The sequence below is a fragment of the Trachemys scripta genome, chromosome 3 (assembly GCF_013100865.1).
Source record: "Trachemys scripta elegans isolate TJP31775 chromosome 3, CAS_Tse_1.0, whole genome shotgun sequence".
NCBI lineage: Eukaryota > Metazoa > Chordata > Testudines > Emydidae > Trachemys > Trachemys scripta.
The window spans coordinates 154,832,838-154,854,799 of NC_048300.1; the positions used below are offsets into that span (position 1 = coordinate 154,832,838).

General features: G+C 37.1%; 1 protein-coding gene across 6 annotated transcripts in view; it reads right to left on the reverse strand.

Annotated features, from left to right (window-relative positions):
- PHF3 (PHD finger protein 3) overlaps positions 1–21,962 on the reverse strand; it is a 75,165-nt gene that overhangs the window by 51,058 nt on the left and 2,145 nt on the right. Inside the window, exons 1-4 of one of the 6 annotated variants that reach the window (XM_034766234.1) lie at positions 12,812–12,917; positions 4,463–4,618; positions 3,709–3,870; positions 579–2,406 (exon numbers count right to left, since the gene is read on the reverse strand). The exons of 1 other annotated variant lie outside the window; for it this stretch is intronic. In XM_034766234.1, coding sequence (XP_034622125.1) covers positions 579–2,406; positions 3,709–3,850 — 1,970 coding nt within the window. In that variant the 5' untranslated portion in view covers positions 3,851–3,870; positions 4,463–4,618; positions 12,812–12,917. Of the gene's footprint in view, positions 1–578; positions 2,407–3,708; positions 3,871–4,462; positions 4,619–12,811; positions 13,081–21,962 lie in introns of those variants that run through there. 4 more of the 6 variants (XM_034766233.1, XM_034766235.1, XM_034766236.1 and 1 more) reach the window with 4 other exon arrangements.

Genomic DNA, 21,962 nt, shown 5'->3' on the forward strand with positions numbered 1-21,962 from the left:
ACAAAGTAAACTAAAAGGAGAAAAAATATTCTCCCTAATCTTTTAGGCATAGTACACAGAGTTAGTTATAACAATAAAACTTTCAAACTATTGTTTGACTTTTAAGTTGATCATGACCCTTTTAGCTTGGAGTGTAACATTCACTTTTACCAGTTTTCAGGCAAAATAACTATTACAAATCACTCTGAAACACTTAAACCTTACTTTGATGTTTTCCAAGACGTGAGTTTTAAGATGTCTCTATCCTACCTAACATAGTTTAGCAGAATTACATATCCCGCTAAAGCAGAGCATTCATATAATAAAAAAAGACTTCTAGTAATATTTCCTTTTGACCAAGCCTTTACTGTGCTATTTAGCTTGTTTTAAAAGTTGGAGCAAAAGGGTGCGGCGGTACACAGGTAGGCAATTCATAGTATGACTGATACAGATTTCCATTAGAAAGGTTGTGCCTGTTTTTTTGTTTGATGTGACAAAGATGAACTAAGACACGAACAGCAGCAGAAACCTGAATGTAAAAAAAAAAAAAAAACATCTTTTGAAACCAACAAAAACACTGTATATCCCAAACCACACACCTGTTGCCATGCGGCTTTCTGCAAAAACCGCACTGCTTGGTGGGAACCCATACATATTTGCTTTCGCTTGGAGAGGTATGTTCTGAGCCTTCACGTTTTACAGTAGAAATGTTATCTGGAATGAACAAGGGAGGTTCATCAAGTGAAAGGCTTTTACTGCTTCTTCTCTGGCGAGGTTGAAGATTCTTCTCAATCTTTTTCAATTTCAGTTTTTCTTTTTCATCCTCCTTCAAATGTTCTAAACCTGTGGGATTTGTCTCTCTTTCTTCTTTTACATAACTATTTGTTTTAAGTGCAATTGCAAGTTGATGTTTCTGTGTTTGTTTCTGATTTTGATGCAGCAAATGACCTGACAGTGGATGCACAGACGCTGAGACAGGATGGTGGATTTCTTTTGAACAACCCTGGTGATTAAGAGACTTGTCACTCACATTCTGAACTGATGTCTTTTGCACAGGAGTTTGGATGCGTGATACTTTTTTCACCAAGGTATGCGTCTGCTTCTTCACTGTGACCCCCATATCAAAGCTCTGTGCTTTCACATCTTTATCAGTTTGTTTTTTCCTAACTTTAACTGTTTTGTGAAAATGCTGCCACCTCTCTTGCTCATCTGCACTCCTTTTCAGACTTATTGAAGATGCACTGTGAAAACTTGAAACACTAACACCAACTCTTGGTTTTGAATGGCTTATTTGTTGTTTAGTTGCGAGTAATTTTCGTCCTGCACCTGCTGTCACATTTTGTTTCATCTGTACCATAGATTTAATGTGTTTGGACTTCACAGTTTTGGGACTTTTTGTTGAAATTCTATTATCATCCTGAAGCTTTGTTGCCTCATACCCTTCCATTTTAATATAGCTGTCCTGCTGCTGTACATTTTGGCTTGGATAATCATGAACAATACTGCTTTCTAAAATATTACTTCCTGCTTCAGCAGAAATAGTACTTTTCAAGGCTGTTTTATCCAATTCTGTACTGTCCAAGTGTTTGCTAGATGGATTAATATTTTTATCGGCCTCTTTAGGGTCATCTAAAGGCTCAGTTTTACAGTCTTTTAATGACATAACATTTTTACCAGAAGCTTCCACAGTAGTCAGTGGATCTAACCTACATTTTGTCTTCTCCTCTACAGATCTGGATAGAACTGAAGGGATCTCATGGATGTCACTTGAATTCATGCAAACTGTTGTAACAGATGAAATGGTAGTCATTCCACTTATCTTGCTTTGGTCATTTTCTTTAGGTTTCTCCTCTGTTTCCTTGATTTTGTATTCAGTCTTTTCTTCTGAAGAGGTATCAGAACCTATTTCACCAACCATAGTTTCATCCACTTTATTTTTAAATATATCGATATTTTTTACTTTATTAGCTTCATTATTTCCAGAGGTTACAAAATCCAGCCTTGTTTTTGTAACAGTCTCTGTTTTGCTTTCTGCTTCTTCAGTAGAAGAACAAGTGTCTGTTGAAAGAGAACCACCTCTTAATTCATGGAACGTTTCATCCAATTTTCCTTGCTTGAAAGTTTCAGATTTTACTTCATCCATCTTTTCATGACAAGCAGACTGTTTTGAACTACTTGGAGAAGGTGATGACGCTTCTTCTGTTTCCTCTGTCTGACCAGATAGTCTACTACTACGCCTAACCTCTTTAAGATGTTCTAGTTTCATTGGTATACTAACTTCTTCCTGTTTAGTTTGACCCTTGTCTTGCTGTTTCGGTCCTCCCTTTTGGGCACATCCAGATTTTACAGCTGCTTTCTTGATATTAGCAAGAGGTGCAATGTTTGAACGCTTTGCTATAGTACTTTGCCGCAAACTTCGTACTGGTTCTATTAAAGAAAAAAAAGAGAATCTCTTAGGTATATTTCACTCTTTTCCTGGCAAACACAAGATTAGACTACAGTGAAAATAATTTATGACAACAAAATTTAACTTACAAAATGTTTAATTTACAAGATTAACTGACAAAATGTTAGATCATTGTTTCTTGATTTCAAGAAACATTATTAAAATTTAAAACTAATACAAAAGATTTGTATTTCAATTTGACATTGTCACTGTTTAGACAAATGTAAATGGCCATGCAAGTTCTGGATAGCAAGCGAGAAACCAGAATTTCTTACATCTAAAAGGTCATACTATCACTGAAATAGGAAGAGTATTTAATTGTCCTTCTATATGAAGAAAGTATCATACAAATAAAGTTTCTTGTCACTAAAACAAAAACACAGTAGTTAAGCTTACATATAATTTTGGGATTCTTAAAGTAATCTGACATCCATTAAAGTTCATATTTGATGTGAACTCTTATACTTTAAAAGTTAATCATTTGTAAAGCATGTTGAGATCTTTGGATGAATAACTTTTATACAAGATCAAACTATTATTAAGATAACAACCTTACTTAAAATCCACAAAAGGAAACAGCAAAAACATTGAAAATAAGGACCTACAGAACATATTGAATTTCAAATCAAATTTTTACATTTAAAGAAAATTGTGAAAATTATTTTGTATATATTATAAATCAGGCATTTCCAAATCTCATACGTAGTTTTAAAATGCAGTTCAATCTATACTGCTTCAACTCTGATGTATTTTCTTTTCTCCATCACCCTCCCACACGTAATACTTACATGAAATAATGTATTTCCAAAAATTCTAAGTTTTAATAGAATACTGCGCTATACAGAGAGACAGCCCGATATTGGTCAGATTGACTTCAAAATTGGAGTTTTTAGGCAATGGTTTACTTCAATGCTGTTTGAATATATAAAATGGCTCCACTAATTAGTATCATATATCTTTACCAGGGTTAGAGTTCACATCTTTCTGACCTCTTTACATGAGTCAGGTTAATGGCACCATCACCTCCTTCACTAAAATTATACCCCAAAACTGAGTTATTTGGAACCTTTAGCAATAGGTCCATTTTTCCAAAATCATTAAATGTTTACAACATTAATGCTGTTAAATAGTTCTGATGAAAAATAATTTCAAAATATTTATATTATCCTTCACATAACCAAGTGATTAACAACATTGACTTAAAGTTTAAAATAGAGAAAAAAAGTTGTAAAACCCCCAAATGTCCCCAGACATGCAAATCTTTGCATTATTTGAATGATCACCTTGTGCCATTAAACGTGGTGATTTTCTTGGTGACTTGACTGAAGTGTCATCCAATTGGTCCCTTAAATTCCTGTTAGGTAAAATTACGTCATCTTCATCAATGGTATCGTTACCACTTTCTTTAACTCCTTCTTCATCCATAATATCATCAAGACCAATAACTGAAAAAAATAAAAACAAAAAAGAGCCTAAAACTTAAAAGTATCTAGTTATAAGAGGCTGGGAAGGGTGGGGGGCCAGAAAAGGGGGAAGGCCAGATTAAATAAAAAAAAAAAAAAAAAAAAGAGGGGGCATTTGAGAACAAACAAAATGAAAAATGAGGACGTGAGATAGAAAATTCTCATATGAGGCAGTTTCAGTGTAGAAAAAGCTATCACCCAAAGCTTATCATTTCTGAGGAGGTCCTTGTCAAAGAGTCATGCCACCTGCAGTGGACTCACTTTTATTTTATTTTATTAAAAAAAACAACAACAGGGGAAGGTACCCAAGCCTTATAGGATTCAGCTGTCCCTTGCTGTCCATTCCCACCTAAGTGAAGAAAAGGAGAACAGTAGAAAGAGCTGATCCAAAAATGCAGAAAGTTTAAGCCACATGGTTGTTCTAGGACACAGTTTTTAAATTTTAAATTCCAATTACATATATCTGCATCTGTGAGTCACTAATGCCACTAGGAAGAGCACTGAGCACAGCATGCACTAGTCTTCCAGCCAGAGACTGAGAACATAGTCTGTCACATTCCTAGCCTCCACTAACCTGAGAAGGATCCCAGAGGTTGCTCCTGAACATAGGTTTCCTAAGAGGCAGTCAAGCCACTGTACCAGCCACTCTCCTCACTTTCTCTAAGTATGGTTCTGCAATGGTAGCCTCTCCTATCCCAAGATCCTATGTGTGATTAATGAATCCTGGTCCCTGTGGGATGCGAAATCTGTGAGATCAATCCAAGTACCCAAGTGATTTTGCAGAACAAGTAGCAGGGTTTAACAAATACAGCACAGACTCCAGACAACTGATACAACTGCCTGAACAGTAGAAAGCTATCTAGAAGCATTTCAAGGCAAACTAATTTATATGACAAATAGGATCTTTAAAAATTTCTGATAAATGGTTAAAAATGGTTATTTAAAACTGTGACATAACACAATATATTTGTCTTGAAAATCAGAGAAAGCAGCTGTTAAAGGGACTTAAATAACCATTAAAATTTGTAGACTGTCCCATCAGAAAATATCAACTGTCTTTTTTCAACTCTATGTGTTTGCAATATTCGCAAGAAAAAAAAAAGACAATGAAATCTGTGAAAGTTGTTCAATGTTGACTATTCTCTTAAGATACTCCAAATGTAAAAGGGATAAACTGCAAGACATTGATACAGCTAACCGAACAATGGTCAATAAACAAGCTTTAACAGCAGGAGGTCCCCCACCCTCGATTTTTCTACCATGAAGAGAGAAAAATTAATATTTTAGCGAAATATTTGACAGTTTTTATACAGCCGGATTACACAGATTAACCCTGGTACAGTGCAAACAATAAATGTGACTCTTCAGAAGATTTACACTTGAATTTGCTATTTGAACTTAATTCTGGACAATGGACAATCAATCAGGAAGCTAGAGTTAAGAGTTTCCAGAACCAACAGTAATTTACTTCTATTGGCTTTTATTCAATTTGTATTTTGACAATCTTTTGGCATTGCACTGTATGCCTAAGATTGCTGGAAGACATGTCTTTGTGCAAATCAGTGTCAGTTTTCAAATATAAATTCACATACCCAACAATATTTTGACTCTGTTCAGTCAAGCTTTTTTATATACTTATGTATGCAACAAGACTGATGATAATAGTTACATCCTGTATCAGAGGGGTAGCCGTGTTAGTCTGAATCTGTAAAAAGATTTTTACAGTTACATCCTGCTCACTTGAATGAATGTTATTCAAATAATTCTGCACTCAGTTTATAATAATGTACCCAATCATTTTCAGATTAGTCTTACATGTAAAGTATTCTCTCTCTTCCATGTGGAATTACATTTCCTTCCCCAAGATGAGATGATGCATGAAAACTGCTTAGTCAAATAACTTCTGAAACATACTTTTGGAGTGCTTCTCAGAGCTTGCATTAATGTCCCAGGTTTTCTGATATTTGTGCTCAGAATGTATCATGTGCACAGAGTTAATGCCCTTCTTATTATTACAGGCAAGGGGAAATATGCAGCTGCTGCTGCGAGATATTAGAGACCCTCAATTGGAGCACAAGAACTAAAACATGCTAACAGACTATGTGCTGCAATTTCCATCTTATAGGGGAATCAGCACCATAGAATCTTGTTAATTTCAAGCCACTTGAGCTGCAATGCAACTACACCTCTACCCCGATATAATGCTGTCCTTTGGAGCCAAAAAAATCTTGCCACGCTATAGGTGAAACCACGTTATATCGAACTTGCTTTGATCCGCCGAGTTCGCAGCCCCGCCCCCCCCAGAGCACTGCTTTACCGCATTATAGCCAAATTCGTGTTATATCGGGTCGCGTTATATCGGGGTAGAGTTGTATTTCAACTGTCAGACTGAATGAGGAGCATTCAACACAGAATCTTGCTGGGAAAATGATGAGAAAAAGTGACAGTAGAAATGCATATTGAGAAAGACAGACAGAAAGACAGAGACCTGAGAAAAGGGCAAAGATAGCAACAAGTAACAGAAATAAATGAAGAAACAGAGGGCTACAGTACAGACACAAACTGATACTAAGCAAGGCAAGAGAAGAACTAAAGATGGAAAGATCAACAACAGAAAATAAGCAAGAGTAAGAAAGTGAAAATCACTGAGGAGAATATAACAAAAACAAGGGTTTTTTCCATGTCTGAAAGACAAGTGGGTTATACAGGGATGGGCAATTTGAACAAAATGGAAAGACAAGGGGAAAAAATCTGAGTAAGATGTAAAATAGAACATATCTTCACTGGTTTATATGTTCAGTAAAATAATTCTTTCCTCCATTATCCATTATATTAAAAAAATTACTTAGACTAAATGGAGATAGTTATACCTTTTGACACGAGACAAGGTAATTCCAAACTGTGGTTCCAAGTCAGTTTTCCTAGGGCTGCAGATTTCCATAGCAGGTTTGATTTTTTTCTTATCTCAGTTTAATTTGGGGGGGGGGGGGGAGCTGATTATTAGGAACAAAACACCATTATTGCTGCTTTATACTGTTCTTGTCTGCTGCCTCCATTTCTGTTAACTAATGGTAACAATGGGAGCAAATATACCTAAGTTGCTCCAAGTTTGACTTCAACATATGCTATAAATGCTGCACAATTTAATATTTCTACCATGTTGTATATTGTGATTTGATGCAATAGGCCATCAGCATAGAAGGTGAGGGGATCTAATAGGGAAAGCAGCAACTATTGTACCATACGCCTGTGCAAGCCTTAGAGTTGGATGAAAGATTTGTAAAACAGGGAATAATTAATATTCAAGTGAATAAGGCTTTCATTAACTTTAAGTTATGCAAATGAAAGTGGATCTTCCTATACTAGTGTGCCATTTCTTAGAATGATCTGCGATACCAAGATGCAAGAATCTGAATTAAGATTATTCTTTAATTGATAGAGAAAAAAATCAGTTTTCCACAGATCTTCAAATTAGGTCACTACTTATATAATTTACACCAACAATCCAAATTCCATATATTTTATTAATTTATCCTCCACTCTGTTTTAAAGTATATTCGTTTAGATCAAAGAGGGTCTGCTTGTCAATACCCTGTAGAGACACTCAGTGAACAGTGCTAACAATGTCCCCCAGTCAATACTGCCAAAACTAAGGAAATAAACAAAACTACAAAAGAAAAACCATTTAGATCTCAGAACATCGGGTTGGACACTTGTTCCTCTCCTTCACCCCAAAAAAGTATTAAATGAAAGATTTGCCATCTCCTTACTCTCTCAGAGCAGAAAATCTGAAGAGAAGGATCAAATTACCATCCCTGTGCAGCCAGCCATTCAGAAATAGCCAAAGTAATAATCCAGTATGGGGCTTGATGAAGCACTGAATTCCCATTTAGAAAAGGCAGTTCTATAATATGGAAACTGACTTCACAATTGTCAGTCATGGTAATCTGCTGTTCTGTCAAGTTTGGAAGTAGCAAACAATAAAGAACATCCTCCAACAATTTCAAGTAAAAAAGTTAAAAATGTCTGAAGTAGAAATATTAAGCCAAATGATACAAAGAAACTGAATTTATTACTATATATTTTATTCTTAAAACAGAAGGGCTCTCATTTGAAGGAACACAGGAAGAACAAAAGACTATATGCAAAGGCAAAATCAAATGAGGAATGTCAATTTTGTAGTGCTTTATGAATGTATGATACACACATCAATGGAACTGCCCTGAAATCTCGATGTTTCATGATTCTCCACCCACCAAGTTGTACTCCAAAAGAGTAAGCATTTAAACCTTCAAAAGGAGGTTCAATTAAAGTTGAAAAATAGGTCAATGGTCAACTAGAAATAGAAATGGGTACAGCAAAGCATCAAAATCCTCTATGTCCCAGATGTAATACCAATCAAAATTAATACAGCAGACATTTCCTCCATCATTTACTTTTGGCAAACCCAAATTTTATTACCTTGAAAACATGTAAAGCATTTTTGTTTTGCCAAGACATGAGAAAATTTAGGGAAAGAAAATTGATTGGTTAACTGACCAACCCAATTTCTCTAAAGAGCCAAACTAGCCTTAGAAACAGCGTATCGGGGAGGAAATGAAGGTAAGGTTGCTTTTAATGGAAGCAGCCAAATAGTGCTAAAATATCTAGCCAATGTGTTGCTCAAAAGAAGGCAACTTTAGTCAGAAACCATAAATACATTTCATCCAGTGGTTCAAAACAAGATTTAGTAAATACTAGCCTATGCTTCCATTATACTCAATAGTCCTTGAAGTCATCCTCCTTTTAGAATGGAGGATGAATCAGCTGGATAGAATGGGAAGGGGTCGGATGTACCGCATGCAGTACAGACACACTCACTTTCCACGTAGTGACCCTTATGAAAAAATCATCTAAGAAGAAGTCAGGAATATCTTTTTGTAGACTCACTCTCTCGCCTTCCTCCTCATGTACCATGAATATCAGGTCCTCCATATGCTCCTAAAAACTTGCTTGGGAGGAGGTTTTTCTGAATTTAAGGAGTGAATCAACCAGCTCAAAAGTAACTATGTTTTAGGAAGTATGACCATTCAGGTTCCACAAAGTAAGCATTAGACACTTAAGGTGTGGGTGAGTCTAGGAGCTCTGGTGAATGAGGTCCTGAGAGACTGGAAGTAGCCATGGTAGACATACTGATATGTGCATGGGCACTGGTTTAGGAAAGTTGGATCAGGATTACTGAAGTTTGCACTGATGTTTCTGGCTACATTGGATGTGAAGAGAAAAGCTGGTAATATTAATGGAGACAAAAGAATAATAGGGTGTCCTCTTCACGCCTATAGTTGTCAATGCGAGAAGGAGAATGTAATTATCTTTGTTGGACTGAGTTGTGAAGAGGCACACATGGAAATCTCAATGAAATCTGCTCAAAAACTTGCTTGGTTAGCTCTCATTTTCCCTCATCCAGATTACAGTATCTGAGCCAATCAGCAAGACTGTTGGTTTTACAGCAGGTGTATGTGGCAATATGGTGCAGACCCAAATGTAGAAATCTTTCTAGCCTCTGTTTTGGCTTTCACTTTTTTTGTGTCTTGATGGTTGAGATAAGCCATTGTGGCACTAGTCAGTCTTCACATGAATGACTATAAAGGAGACTGAGTTATGGGGTGGGAGTTCAGATTGGAATCGCTCAATAAATTTATAGATTGCTGGAATATCTATTATAAGTTTTCCCTTGAAGAGATGATGAGGTGATCATTTCTAATGGACCTCTGAAAGTTCAGAGTAATTCTCAACAGATGATCCAATATCCTGTATCTGGGAGTTTCAATGCCTGATCAGGAAGTTCTGAAGGAGGCAGAGGAGGAGTAGAGAGATTGTGCTACACAAACCACCACCACCACAATGAGCAGCAGATGACACTGGTGTGCCGATACCTAAAGGGGTGTGAGGAATTGTTCAATAAAAGGCCTAAATTTTGTTTTATTTCTCCTCAGGCAATACTACGAGACCATGTTAATTTTGAATACAACTCCCAGATGCAAGCGTTTCTGAGATGTGATAAGGGAACTCTTCTGATGGTTCACTAGGCACTCAAAGTGTTCCCCAGGAGCTTGATGGTGCAGAGCACATTGAAACCTGTCAACTTGCATTACTTTACTTTCTCCAGTAGCTAGTCCAGGTTACAGTGAGCTGCATAGTCTCTCACACAGACTACCAAATCTGCCATCAGCTACATGAACACTCAGTGAGTGGGGACTGGCAGAAAAACATTGCTTGGAAATGATAATGGTTGTTCCAACTGCAAAGCATAGCCACTGCTGGTGCAAGATCACCTTTAGAATACGATATGCCTTCCTTGAGATCGATAAAGAAAAAGTAAGACCAGATGCATACCATTATCCCATTGAATCCTCATTGCATGACAGGAAAACGAGGGAAACGGTGGGGGCGACGGACCTGTCTGGTTTTAAGATTAAGTTGGATAAGTTTATGGAGGGAATGGTTTAATGATAAAACATAGTAGCCAAGGAAAACCAAGCAATGGTACGTGAATAGCATAATGGCCAACAAGGGTCAGGCTAGAGACTCTTGCCTATATGCTCGGGGTATTACTGATCACCATATTTGAGGTCGGGAAGGAATTTTCCTCCAGGGTAGATTGGCTGAGCCTCTGGAGGTTTTTCGCCTTCCTCCGCAGCATGGGGCAGGGATCACTAGCAGGAGGGTCTCAGCCGATTGAAGTCACTAAAACACAGGATTGGGGACTTCAACGGTAGAGTCCAGGGAAGGGTCTTGCGGCCTGCAGCATGCAGGGGGTCAGACCAGATGATCATAATGGTCCCTTCTGACCTTAAAGTCTATGAGTCTATGAGACAGAACTGCACCCCAAAATATAAGTTTTTATTTATTTATTTAAAAGTATGTTTCTAGCCTTTAGGGTTTGAAAGAAAACCATGACAATGTGAACAGAGTATAAACCAACACAATTCAAGTCTGCAGACAGCCTGAAACAATAGCTGTCAAAAGGATGAATTGAGTCATTATTTTCAATGGCATGGTAAGCTTGAAATTTAAATATCCGTATTGTTAATTACCACTTCTGATCATTTTAGCAAAAACATCCAGCTACTGTGCCAAAAGCCCCAACTCCTCTCCATGCAGCTGCCAAATCCTCCATCTTTGTCCTGACAATTTCTACAATGCAAGTTGTTAAAACAAAAATATTTGGAATACTGAGAGGTACAAGTATAGGAACAGCACAAAATAAATGGACTTTAATATAAAAAGATCTTCTGTTCATTTTCATATTTCGTTCGTTAAAAATTCCACTTATAAATTTAAAAAATAGCTGTTGCAGAATTTCCACTACAGTGCCACAGAATCCAAGAATGTTACTGCAGAATTTAGGTTCAACTTGCTATGGAGTACATGGAAATGTGAGCATAAGAAATCTTTGTGCGGGGGGGGGGGCGGGAAGGGGGAGAGGGGACTACTACTTGGATTAGAAGAATTGAAGCCTCCGTCCTGAAATATATTTTGTATACTGACGTTTTGATGAAGTCTGGCCATATTTCTAATCTTTCTACGACTAGGTTTCATTTCTGTTTCCTCACGTCTTTACAAGATAGGTATACACCGTGTATACACTTATATACACATGACTATGCAGAACATGTGTACCCAAGAGGATGTGCAATATTGACATATCTTAGGATAAGATTCAGCATCCCCAGCAATATCTGGAGGAAATGGAGCAGTAACTCCATAACAGATAACAGACTTGTGCATCATTACTATTCATATAATCCAAATTTTGTCCAAGTCCATGAGATAGTGAGGATTCCGTATGTCTAATGTGAAAAACAGTTAGGATTTGGGGGGGGGGGGGGGAGGAGAGCATTGTAGGTTGAGGGACTACAGGGGAGTGAAGAAGGGCGTGGGGGAAGATATTATCTGAGGCTGTCTTTAGTCATCATGAAGATGCAGTAAAGGTCAAAATATTTAATTTTTGCTTTACAGTTCACTTCTAGAAATACCCTTGTTGTTACTTTCCTTGATCTGTTAGCTGGAGCTATAAAACAGAAAATTGAGTTAAGATGAGAATCTATTCTAGGTTCTGCAGTAACATAACTCGCTTCCTCACTGTGATGAGGAAATGGTTTTTGTTTTTTTGAGGAGGGAGGGGGGTTGGAAAAAAACTGATTAAAGTACTTGACGATATGATATCAGCATTTTCAGATCTATAGCTCAAACACTGCAAAGCACTACTGAAATTTCAGCAATGTTATCCATATCAAGATTCTGTTTGTACTACCAATCAACCATGAAATCTTTGAACTTTTAACCATAAGGATACATGAATAGTGGGCCAGATTTACAATGAATTCAATGTAAATATTCTGTCAATGTAAATGAAATTAAAAACTGGCCCAGTGGCTTTTAATAACTTTCAAAAATGTTGCAATACACTTTTCAATAACCATTAAACAATGGTATTCCTCTTTTAAACATTGCTACGAACTGGTTCTAATTCAAATATATCCCAACTATTACAAAGAACACTGTTAGCGATGGCAATGGTTTGGTTTGAAACCAACCAAAGCAGAAAACCTTGGGATTCGGTATCACCTGAGTACTAGAAAGCCTAGAATTATCAGAGTATCTCAGAGCTCTCAGGAATAGTTTGCATCATTCAAGCACTCCTACTGCTAACTCTGCATTGTTGCAATTCTGAAGGCAGCTGGCTACTTTTGCTGGTTAGGTGTAGTACCAAAGCTTATCACTGCTTCGGTGGGAAATAAAGAACAGCCTGTGTTTTAATGCCTGGGGCCTAAGTCATAAAATAGAAGGGGAAAAACCCCAACTCATCATTTTCTACATTAGCAAAAAGGGATGGCACTAAGTATTTTAAATTGTAATCTTAAAAAATTGTAAGATTTACCTGTTGAACAAGGCATCTGGAAATTGGGATCATTGCTATCCAAAACAGGCAAACAGAACTGGGCACTTGCAGATCCTAGCATAGGATCCTTATCACTGAGCATGTTCTTCAGCGAATCCTCTAAGAGATTCTGACTTGTACTAAAATCCTCACAGACTTCATTCTCCAGGTTGGATCCTAGAAATAGGGCATCATCTAAGTGTTCAGTAGGAATTAAATGGTTAAATGTATCAACTATATCCATGAAGACTCCTGTGTGTCTTTCAGCCCTATAGAAAGATAAGAAAAATACCATAAGAAAATAAGCTACAAATTGTAAATAACCTAAGAAACCAACAAGCTGTTTTGGTGGTTGTGTCACTGATTTCACTATTTGTTATTAACTTTAAGTTGCTATGTTGTATAAGCAAGCCCCAGTGTACTCTACTAGCAAGCTGCACCTATATTATGTGACAAGACCTGTCCTGGTTTCTGTAATACTTCTGTATGACAAATTGGAAATTCTGCTGCAGATTCAGTAATTAATAAAAAAGTCGAGTAAATATTTAACTAAATATTAAAAATGAACAGTTAATATAATTTTAATTTTATATTGTCCTCATGTTGTCAGTATGCTCCATGTTTTTGGAGCAAAGACAGATAACTGCATTGTACAAGGAGACAGGGATACAGAGAAGGCTGCCATGTACAATAGCTGGGTAGCGGAAAGTTGGCATGTTGGCACACAACAAGGTTTTGATAGACTATAGGTTTTGGCAGCCAGAAAGTAGTTGAGGCTTTTGGAGAAGGGAAGAAGATGCATATCCTCTCTTGTTCTCTCCTCACCTCATAACCTCATAAGATACCAAGCAACAGATACAGGACACAATGGTTGTGAAATCTGCCCTGAATATGTAACTGCAACGGAAATGCTCATGCATTATTACAAACAGTTGTGTGTGTGCGGACACAAGGTGCTCAAAAGTGTTAAGGGTTTAGAATTCACTTACAACACTGAAATCCTCTATGCCTTTTCCATACTAGGGAAGTTTCTAAGTTTCCCCATGGCTGTTGGCACCAGTCAAGTGACATGGTTGTTCACAACATGTAACTGCTAATACAGTTGAACCATTGTTAACATACTGTACACGGAGTAGTTTTAAATGGCACATTGTTAAAAAAGATGGCAAGCTGGACACCCTACCCTAGACAATGTTGCCAACACTAATGTACTTGAACAGACTACAAATTCAACCATGGGATTAAGAAAAGAAAAAAAACTTGGTGTAGATAATGCTGAAGAACCATGCACCAGTCTAGGCCTCTTAAAAGAATTTAAACATGATTAGCTGCCACAATAGCTAATTGTGTTTGCAGACACAAGCCATGTTTACAGCCAACGACACTAACTGATCACAAACACCAGGCTATTCTTAATTTTTATAAACAAAAGCTTCTATTTTGGAGCACAATTCTATATCAAGTTCTTCTGCCACAGACCCTGTTTATAACAAAAACATACAAACAGAATACTCTTAATATTCAAAAACCTATGTCCTCAAAAGCAAGATCAACAATTAAGATTATAGGTCATAGACCTGTGGAGGGTGGGGGGGGGAGAACAGGCATGAAAGTATGATTCAACTCTGACCCACTGTCATTTGTTCCAGTAATAGAAGTTTTGAACTTTTCTGCAATGATTTATACAGCATTGTATGAAATTCAGAAAAATGTTTCTGCTGCTATGGATTCAAATGTCATACCTGTATATCTCATTGTCAGTGTCCTTCAGAATCTATATTCCATACTGTACAAATATTATATAGAAACATCTACTGCAGATAAGTTACCTTTCACACAGTACCTAATGAATTTTGAGGAAGTTTTTTGTTTTACTTTTAACATCCTTCCAATGAGAGTATATTCCATGCATTAGCAAAATTAGGAGTTAAACTTCTGTTCTAAACAAGGCACTTTTCTGCCCTTTGGGGTTAATGGCTGTTTTTAACATCACTGTTTTTTTTAAATTTTCAACCTTAATTTCTAGGTTCTCTTTAGGAACAAAATGTAGGTCCACATCACAAATATTTATTGTAGGAACTTGTCAGTCTTCCACAGTTTCAGCTAACTTAAAATCTGTCTAGGTTCTCTCTGTCTCATTGCTTTAACCTGTCCTTTCCCATTTTCCCTATTTCCAGCTCGTAAAATTCATTTTTTTTGTGCCACAAAATAAGCATAATTGAGGTCTCTGTATCCCAAAGAATGCTTGACTAAAATATTGTTATGGTATTATTAAGTGTGGCAGAGATTCATATTGCACAGTATCCAGCCAGAATTACATTAAAAGTAGTCCACAATGATTATGATTTCCAAGAGAAAGGAATTCACATATCAAATTTCTCCTCCTTCAAACCAGCTTTGCAGGAGGGAAAAAAAGCATATCGGAGGAAGGTGGTGTCCACACAAACTCTTCTTAAGTGTACTTGTCTGCAAGGAACATTACAGATTAGAACAGTCCACCTCAAATTACACTATTGGTCTTTAATTATACTTTGTTTACATATTCTGGATTTTCTTTGGATGCATTTAACTTTAATGTATTCTTTAGCTGCCTTTTTCTTTAAGTATAAGCTTTTATTTTTTTCAAGAGTCTACCTCCACTTACTGTTAGCTTATTATGTAAATCAGGTTTCATATTTTTCTTACTTGATGTTAACTATAATTTACCTTTCTCAAAACCTTTTTTTTTAACCTGCTACTGCTCTGCATATATTCATTTTATATTCCTAAATTTATATTAGCCAAATTTCATACAGTCAAACTTTTAAGTCAAGTGGTCTCAGATGAAGACAGAGAATCAAGTTCACTTTTTTAAATGTAAAGTATAACATAAATTTAACTCAGGCTATGAATAATGGAATCTGGCAGAACCTAAACTGAAGGAAAAAGCAAAATTTACAGAGGTTTAAAATGTTCCTTATGTAACTGCTAATTAGAATGCTAAATGTTGACAATGGTATTAGCTGAGCTAATCAACTAAGTCTTCTGCTGCTGTGGACTCCTAATGTATTAAGGATCAGATATAATTAGTTCCATTATTTTTATATATTTTTCTGAATAGTGTTAATGAGGTCCCCTGGAACAAGTGTGCATATTTTGTGTAGAGTATATGATTGTACTAAGGCACTTGATGGGGTAGACCCATGCGCACATATGTAGTCATTTGTGGGACCAGGGCCTAAGTCTCATACACTAAACAATGCAGCCTTTTCAACAAGGACTTTGTTGTCTTTGAGACTGGTCAATGCCCAAAGTTTTAAAAAAAACATCTAGACACACTCATGGGAAATGAGTTGGACCCTATATGCAGACTCCACAATAAAGGCCAGAAAATGTTATCAAATGGCATATAGCCTTACTATGATAAAATGTCAGACTGGGAGGCAAAAGAAGAAAGCTCCATCGTAGCTGGTATGAAATTAACTACATACAGAAAAATCCTTTTTAACCTTATGCTGCATACTGTACCTTAAATAACCCAAGTTAAAAGGAGCATTCATCATATTAAATTTAGTTTACCTCCCCCCCCCCGGCTCCCCCAGGATTATAAATATCCAGAGCCACCACAGATTGATGACAGCCTGGGAGACCTTGGTTACATCACATCCACCAATGAATTTCATTTCAGAGAGGAGACACTCAGTAGAAATAAGTAAGTTTTAAAACCACCTGTCCTTTTATAATCAAAGCAAACAAAAAGATAATATGGGTTTGATACTCCTCTAATTCAAGTTATTGTGGGTTTGTATTTTAATGCCAGAAGCTATTATTTGTATTACAGTAGTGCTTAGAGGCCCAAACTGAGAGAAAGCCTAATTGTACCAGGCACTGTACTGACACACAGCAAGTGTCTATGCCCCACAGTGTTTACAATCTAAACAGATGAGAAACAAAATGTTCAAAGGGGAACAGAGGTATAAGATGTGAAGTGACTTGCTCGAGGTCACACAGCATGTTAGTGGCAGAATGGATAATAGCACTCAGATCTCATGACTCCAAGGCCAATGTGGCTTATCCACTGGACCACTCTGCCTCAAGTACAATAATCAAGAGCAACTAATACACATCACAGAGAAAAAAATATTTGGTATGACCACCAATTTATGTTAAGCATCTGAATTCCTACATAACTACAGGAAAATAGTTTTAAAGATATAAAATTTATCTTGGCAGTGTCCTTTAAAAAAAAAATACAAAGCTAGGTGGAAACATGGCTGAATGTGGTCTCTTTCCAGCTGTTCTTCAATTTTATTCCAATCACAAAGCCATCAAAAAAAATGTGCCTAATAGTTTCTACTCAAAAGATTACCATCAGTACTAGTATAGTTGTAGGTCAGGTCTAAGGCACATTGGCCATACTGTATGGGAGAAGTTTGCCCAGCTCTCAGTCCCTTACTTTCATTCATAGATCCCAAGACCAGAATGGACAACTGTGATCATCTAGTCTGAAGTCCTGTACAATAAAGACCATAGACCTTTCCCAAAATAATTCCTAGAGTATATCATGACCCTTGGTAAACTGTTCCAACAGTTAACTATTCTCACCAATAAGAACGTATGCCAGTCTGAATTTGTCTAGCTTCTACTTCCAGCCACTGGATTGCGTTAATTCCTCTCTCTGGTAGAGTGAAGAGCCCATTATTAAATATTTGTTCCCTGTATACATACTTATGAACTATAATCATGTCACCCCTTAACCTTCTCTTTGGTAAGTTAAATATATTGAGCTCCTTGCATCAGTGTAAGGCATGTTTTTTTACCCTTTAATCGGTGTTATGGCTCTTCACTGAACCCTCTCCAATTTATCAACATCCTTCTTGAATTATGGGCACCAGAACTGGACACAGTATTCCAGCAGCAGTTACACCAGTGCCAAATACAGAGGTAAAATGACCTCTCTTCTCTTACTCAAGATTCCCGTCTATTCATCCCAGGATCACATTAGCTCTTCTGGCCATAGCGTCACACTAGGAGCTCATGTTCAGCTGACTGTCCAACACACCACCAAAATCCTTTCCACAGTCACTGCTTCCCAGGATAGATGCTTCCCCGTCCTGTAAGTATTGTCTATATATGTATACATTTACATTTAGCCATATTAAAACACATATTGTTTGCTTGTGCCCATATTACCAAGCAATCCAGATCACTCTGAATTAGTGACCCACCCTCTTCATTATTTACCACACCCCATTTTGAGTGTCATCTGCAAACTTTATCAGTAACTATTTTATGTTTTCTTCCAGGTTATTGATAAAGATATTAAACAGTACAGGGCCAAAAACCACTCCTTGCAGGACCCCACTGGAAACACACCCGCTTCATGATAACTCCCCATTTACAGTTAGATACCTATCAGTTAGTCAGACAGTTTTAACTCCTTTAATACATGCCACGTTAATTTCATATTGTTCCATGTTTTTTAATCAAAATATCATGCAGTATCAAGTGAAACACCTTACTGAAGTCTAAGTAAATTACATCAAGATTATTACTTTTATCCAGGGCTTTGGAGCTGTGCTCTGGCTCCGCTCCAGCTCCAGGCAAAAACCTGCAACTCCGCTGCTCCAGAGCTGCTCCGCGCTTCAGCCCTGCTTTTATCAACCAAACTTGCAATCTCAACATCAAAAGATATCAAGTAGTTTGACAGGACCTATTTCAAATAAACCCATGTTGATTTCCATTAATTACATTATCTTCCTTTAATTCTCTCTTACATGAGTCCTGTATCAGCCACTCCATTATCTTGCCTGAGATTGGTGTCAGGCTGACAGGCCTATAAGTACCTGGGGTCATCCCATTAAAAATTGGCACATTAGCTTTCTTCCAGTCTCCTGAACTTCCTCAATGCTCCAAGACTTATTGAAAATCAACATTAATGGTCCAACATGCGCCTCAGCAAGCTCTTTTAAAACTACTGGATGCAAATTATCTTGACCTGCTGATTTTAAATGGCTAACTTCAGTAACTTCCGTTTAGCAACCTCCAGAGATACCAGTGATAAGACTACAGCTTCTGTTCCCTCCATCCCCCAATACAGAACTGAAATATTTATTGAACACTTCTGCCTTTTCTGCATCATTATAATTTTACCATTTCCATCTAGTACTGGACCAATATCATTGTTAGAATTCTTTGTGTTCCTAATATATTTTGGAAACTCCTTATTGTCCTTAATTCTGCTGACCATAGATTTCTCCATGTCCCTTTGCTTCACTTATCAGTTTCTACAACTCCTAACACCTGATTTATATTCATTACCATCAACTTCTCCTTTCTTCCATTTGTTGTTTTATTATTATTATTATTATTTTATAGCTGCCTTCACTTTCCCTCTAAACCAGATCAATTTTGTAACCTGTGCACCTTCTTCCTCAATTGTGGCTTTTGGGGCATCTAGTGAGGTGTTCTTAAATGATTCCCAATTACCATTTTTTCTAATTAAATTCTTCCATGCTGATTTGACTCAATTGTTTTTAGCTTTGGAAATTAGCCTTATTTTAGCTACAAGTATTACTGGACTTGACTCTTCATCACATTGTTTTCTGACTCTCCTAACCTGCTCTTCTCTTTCTTCACCCTACCTTAAAGTTCTTTATAAATGAGTCTACCAGAAGCATATGCTAATGATAGAGCTGTTGAAATGTCAACAGCCTGACAAGTCAGAGGTTCTGGAACAGCTTCCCAACAGACATTTTAGGGGCAAACAATTTAACTAGTTTTAAAAAAGAACTGGACAAATTTATGAGTGCTATTGTATGACACAGTTGCTTGTAATGGGAGGGGGCAGTGCTCAACAGCTCCAGGGGCTAACGTCCAGTCTATGTCCCAGTTTTATGTTCCTAAAATGCTCACGCTTCAGCCATCCAACTGCAGGGGTCATGAAGGGATTCCTTCCCCCACTCTCTCTCTCTCCCCCAGTTTTATTCTGATTTTGTTTGTTTGTTTTGTCTCCTTCCTCTGAAGCATCAGAGGTGGAGCTAGGGCACTGGATGGAGTGGACCAGTGCTCTAAGTTGGGCACCAAGCATTCTTTATCAAGTATTTGCTGGATGGTTACTGCTCACCTGCTCAGGGTCTAACTGTTCACCACATGTTGGGTCAGGAAGGAATTTTCCCCCAGGAAAACCCCCCAGTTACATCGGATGTGATCTTGGAGGGGTTTTGGCTTCTTGTGCAGGTCACTTGCTGGGATTACCTGGTATCTCACTTACTCATTGCCATGCCATTGCAGGAGCCTTAGGCATTGGCGCACCTTAATCTTGCCTGTTCTCCCTGTGGCACGTAATAGTCTAGTCTTCTGTGGGCTGCTATACTTTGGTTTAATTTTGGTTGTTGGGTGCTGGGTTTAGTATGTGGGGCTGGATGGTGTTGGTGGCCTGTGATATACAGGAGATCAGACTAGGTGATGTATGTCCCTTCTGACCTTAAATTCTATAACTCTATATTAAGTCAATTAAAACTAACTAAAGTAGGTAGAATTCTTTATATGACTATCTTGAACATTCAGCCTTTCAACACTGATGGACAGCAGACCCCTCAGAACTAGCTTCCTCAGTATTTCAAAGGAAGCACCTAAGCAGTCAAAAAGGTATTTTAGGGTATTTCTCTAACAAAGAGATCCAGTAAGCATGATCCAAGATAATTATGCTAATAAACCAGAACTAGGTAAAGGTCTCAGTCAGAAGGGAGATATGTTTTTTAAAATGGCAAGGAACTGGAAAGGAAGACAGAAAGGAGAAAGACTGTACTCACAAAAGTGAAACCTTTCACAATCACTTACAAGATCCCACCAGCAATGTTCTACCTTGAACAGATTAGCCCCTGCTACCACCCATTCCCTATTCAACAAAATATGCCTCTTTCCCTTTTTTTGCAGCAAGAAGAGGTACAACTACATCCATTTTAAAGTTTTCTATATTAATTGTTATCATATTACTCATTATACGCCTTGACCACACAAAATAGCTATTCTCCTTAGTTTTTACACCCAAATTGTCAAAAACTTATTATAAAGCATTTAAAAACTATACATGCTGTAAATGCTAAGTATTAGTCATAACATGTCAAACTGTATATATTTCTTTTAGTGCTAATAGGTCAATCCATCCAGCCCCATAATAATTTTGTTCAGAAATTACTTTAAACTTATCAACAGCATTCTGATAAAGAGTTGCTCTGAACTACACTTAGAGACAATTTTACAAAATATTTAGGCACCTGAAAATGCAGCCTACTGGAATTTTCAAAAGCTCCTAAGTAAGTCCCCCTGTATGACGATGTTTCTCTAGTGCAATACAAACAGGGGTATTTATCCCATGCCTCTTTTACATGCCATCCAATTTTTTTTATTATTAGTTTTGTGATCAGATCACAATGTAAGCTCATAACCAAACTGCTTTGCATTGCAACAAAATGTTTTATGACCTTATTGCTTTCCAAAACTTTCCCATATGCATAAGATCAATTTTCCCAAATGCACAAATGCAAGTTAATACATGTTTTGTATCTCCTGCACATATTCCTTTCCTTACTGGTGTGTACCACACCTTGATTAAGTACAGTTTGTAAATTGAATATTTTTATAGGTTTCCATTTCATCACATATTTAAACTAAAAACAGGGCTAAAATAATTCCATATGGCACCAAACTGGACTGTTCCACAGTTTACCCTTTATTTACAGTCTAAGTCAGTTTTAGTCTATGTGCTGAAGCCAATGCCAATTTAAAATTAATTATTAGGAAATGAAGGGAATGTAATGGATATAGTAGATCTAGGCTACAACTAAAGATCTCGAAACAGAAGTTTTCAATTAAGATTATTTTGAGACAGTAATTCAACAAGTTACAGTCCAGCAAGTGACTGTGCTGTGTTAAATCTATCCAATATCCTATACATACTGATATGTTACTGTTAACTTCTAGAGGTAACAAGCAGTTGCAAGGTTAATTGACTGGGCAACATATTGCAGTTCATATAGGCGAAGTCATCCAGTTTTTTTCCCAGTCTAAATGGTAATGATTGCTAAGAAATAGAGCGAGTTTTTAATCCAGATTTAGAATGTATCTAAAGTAATTTGTACAGAAAATAGAGTTACAGCTTTTCAAGAAA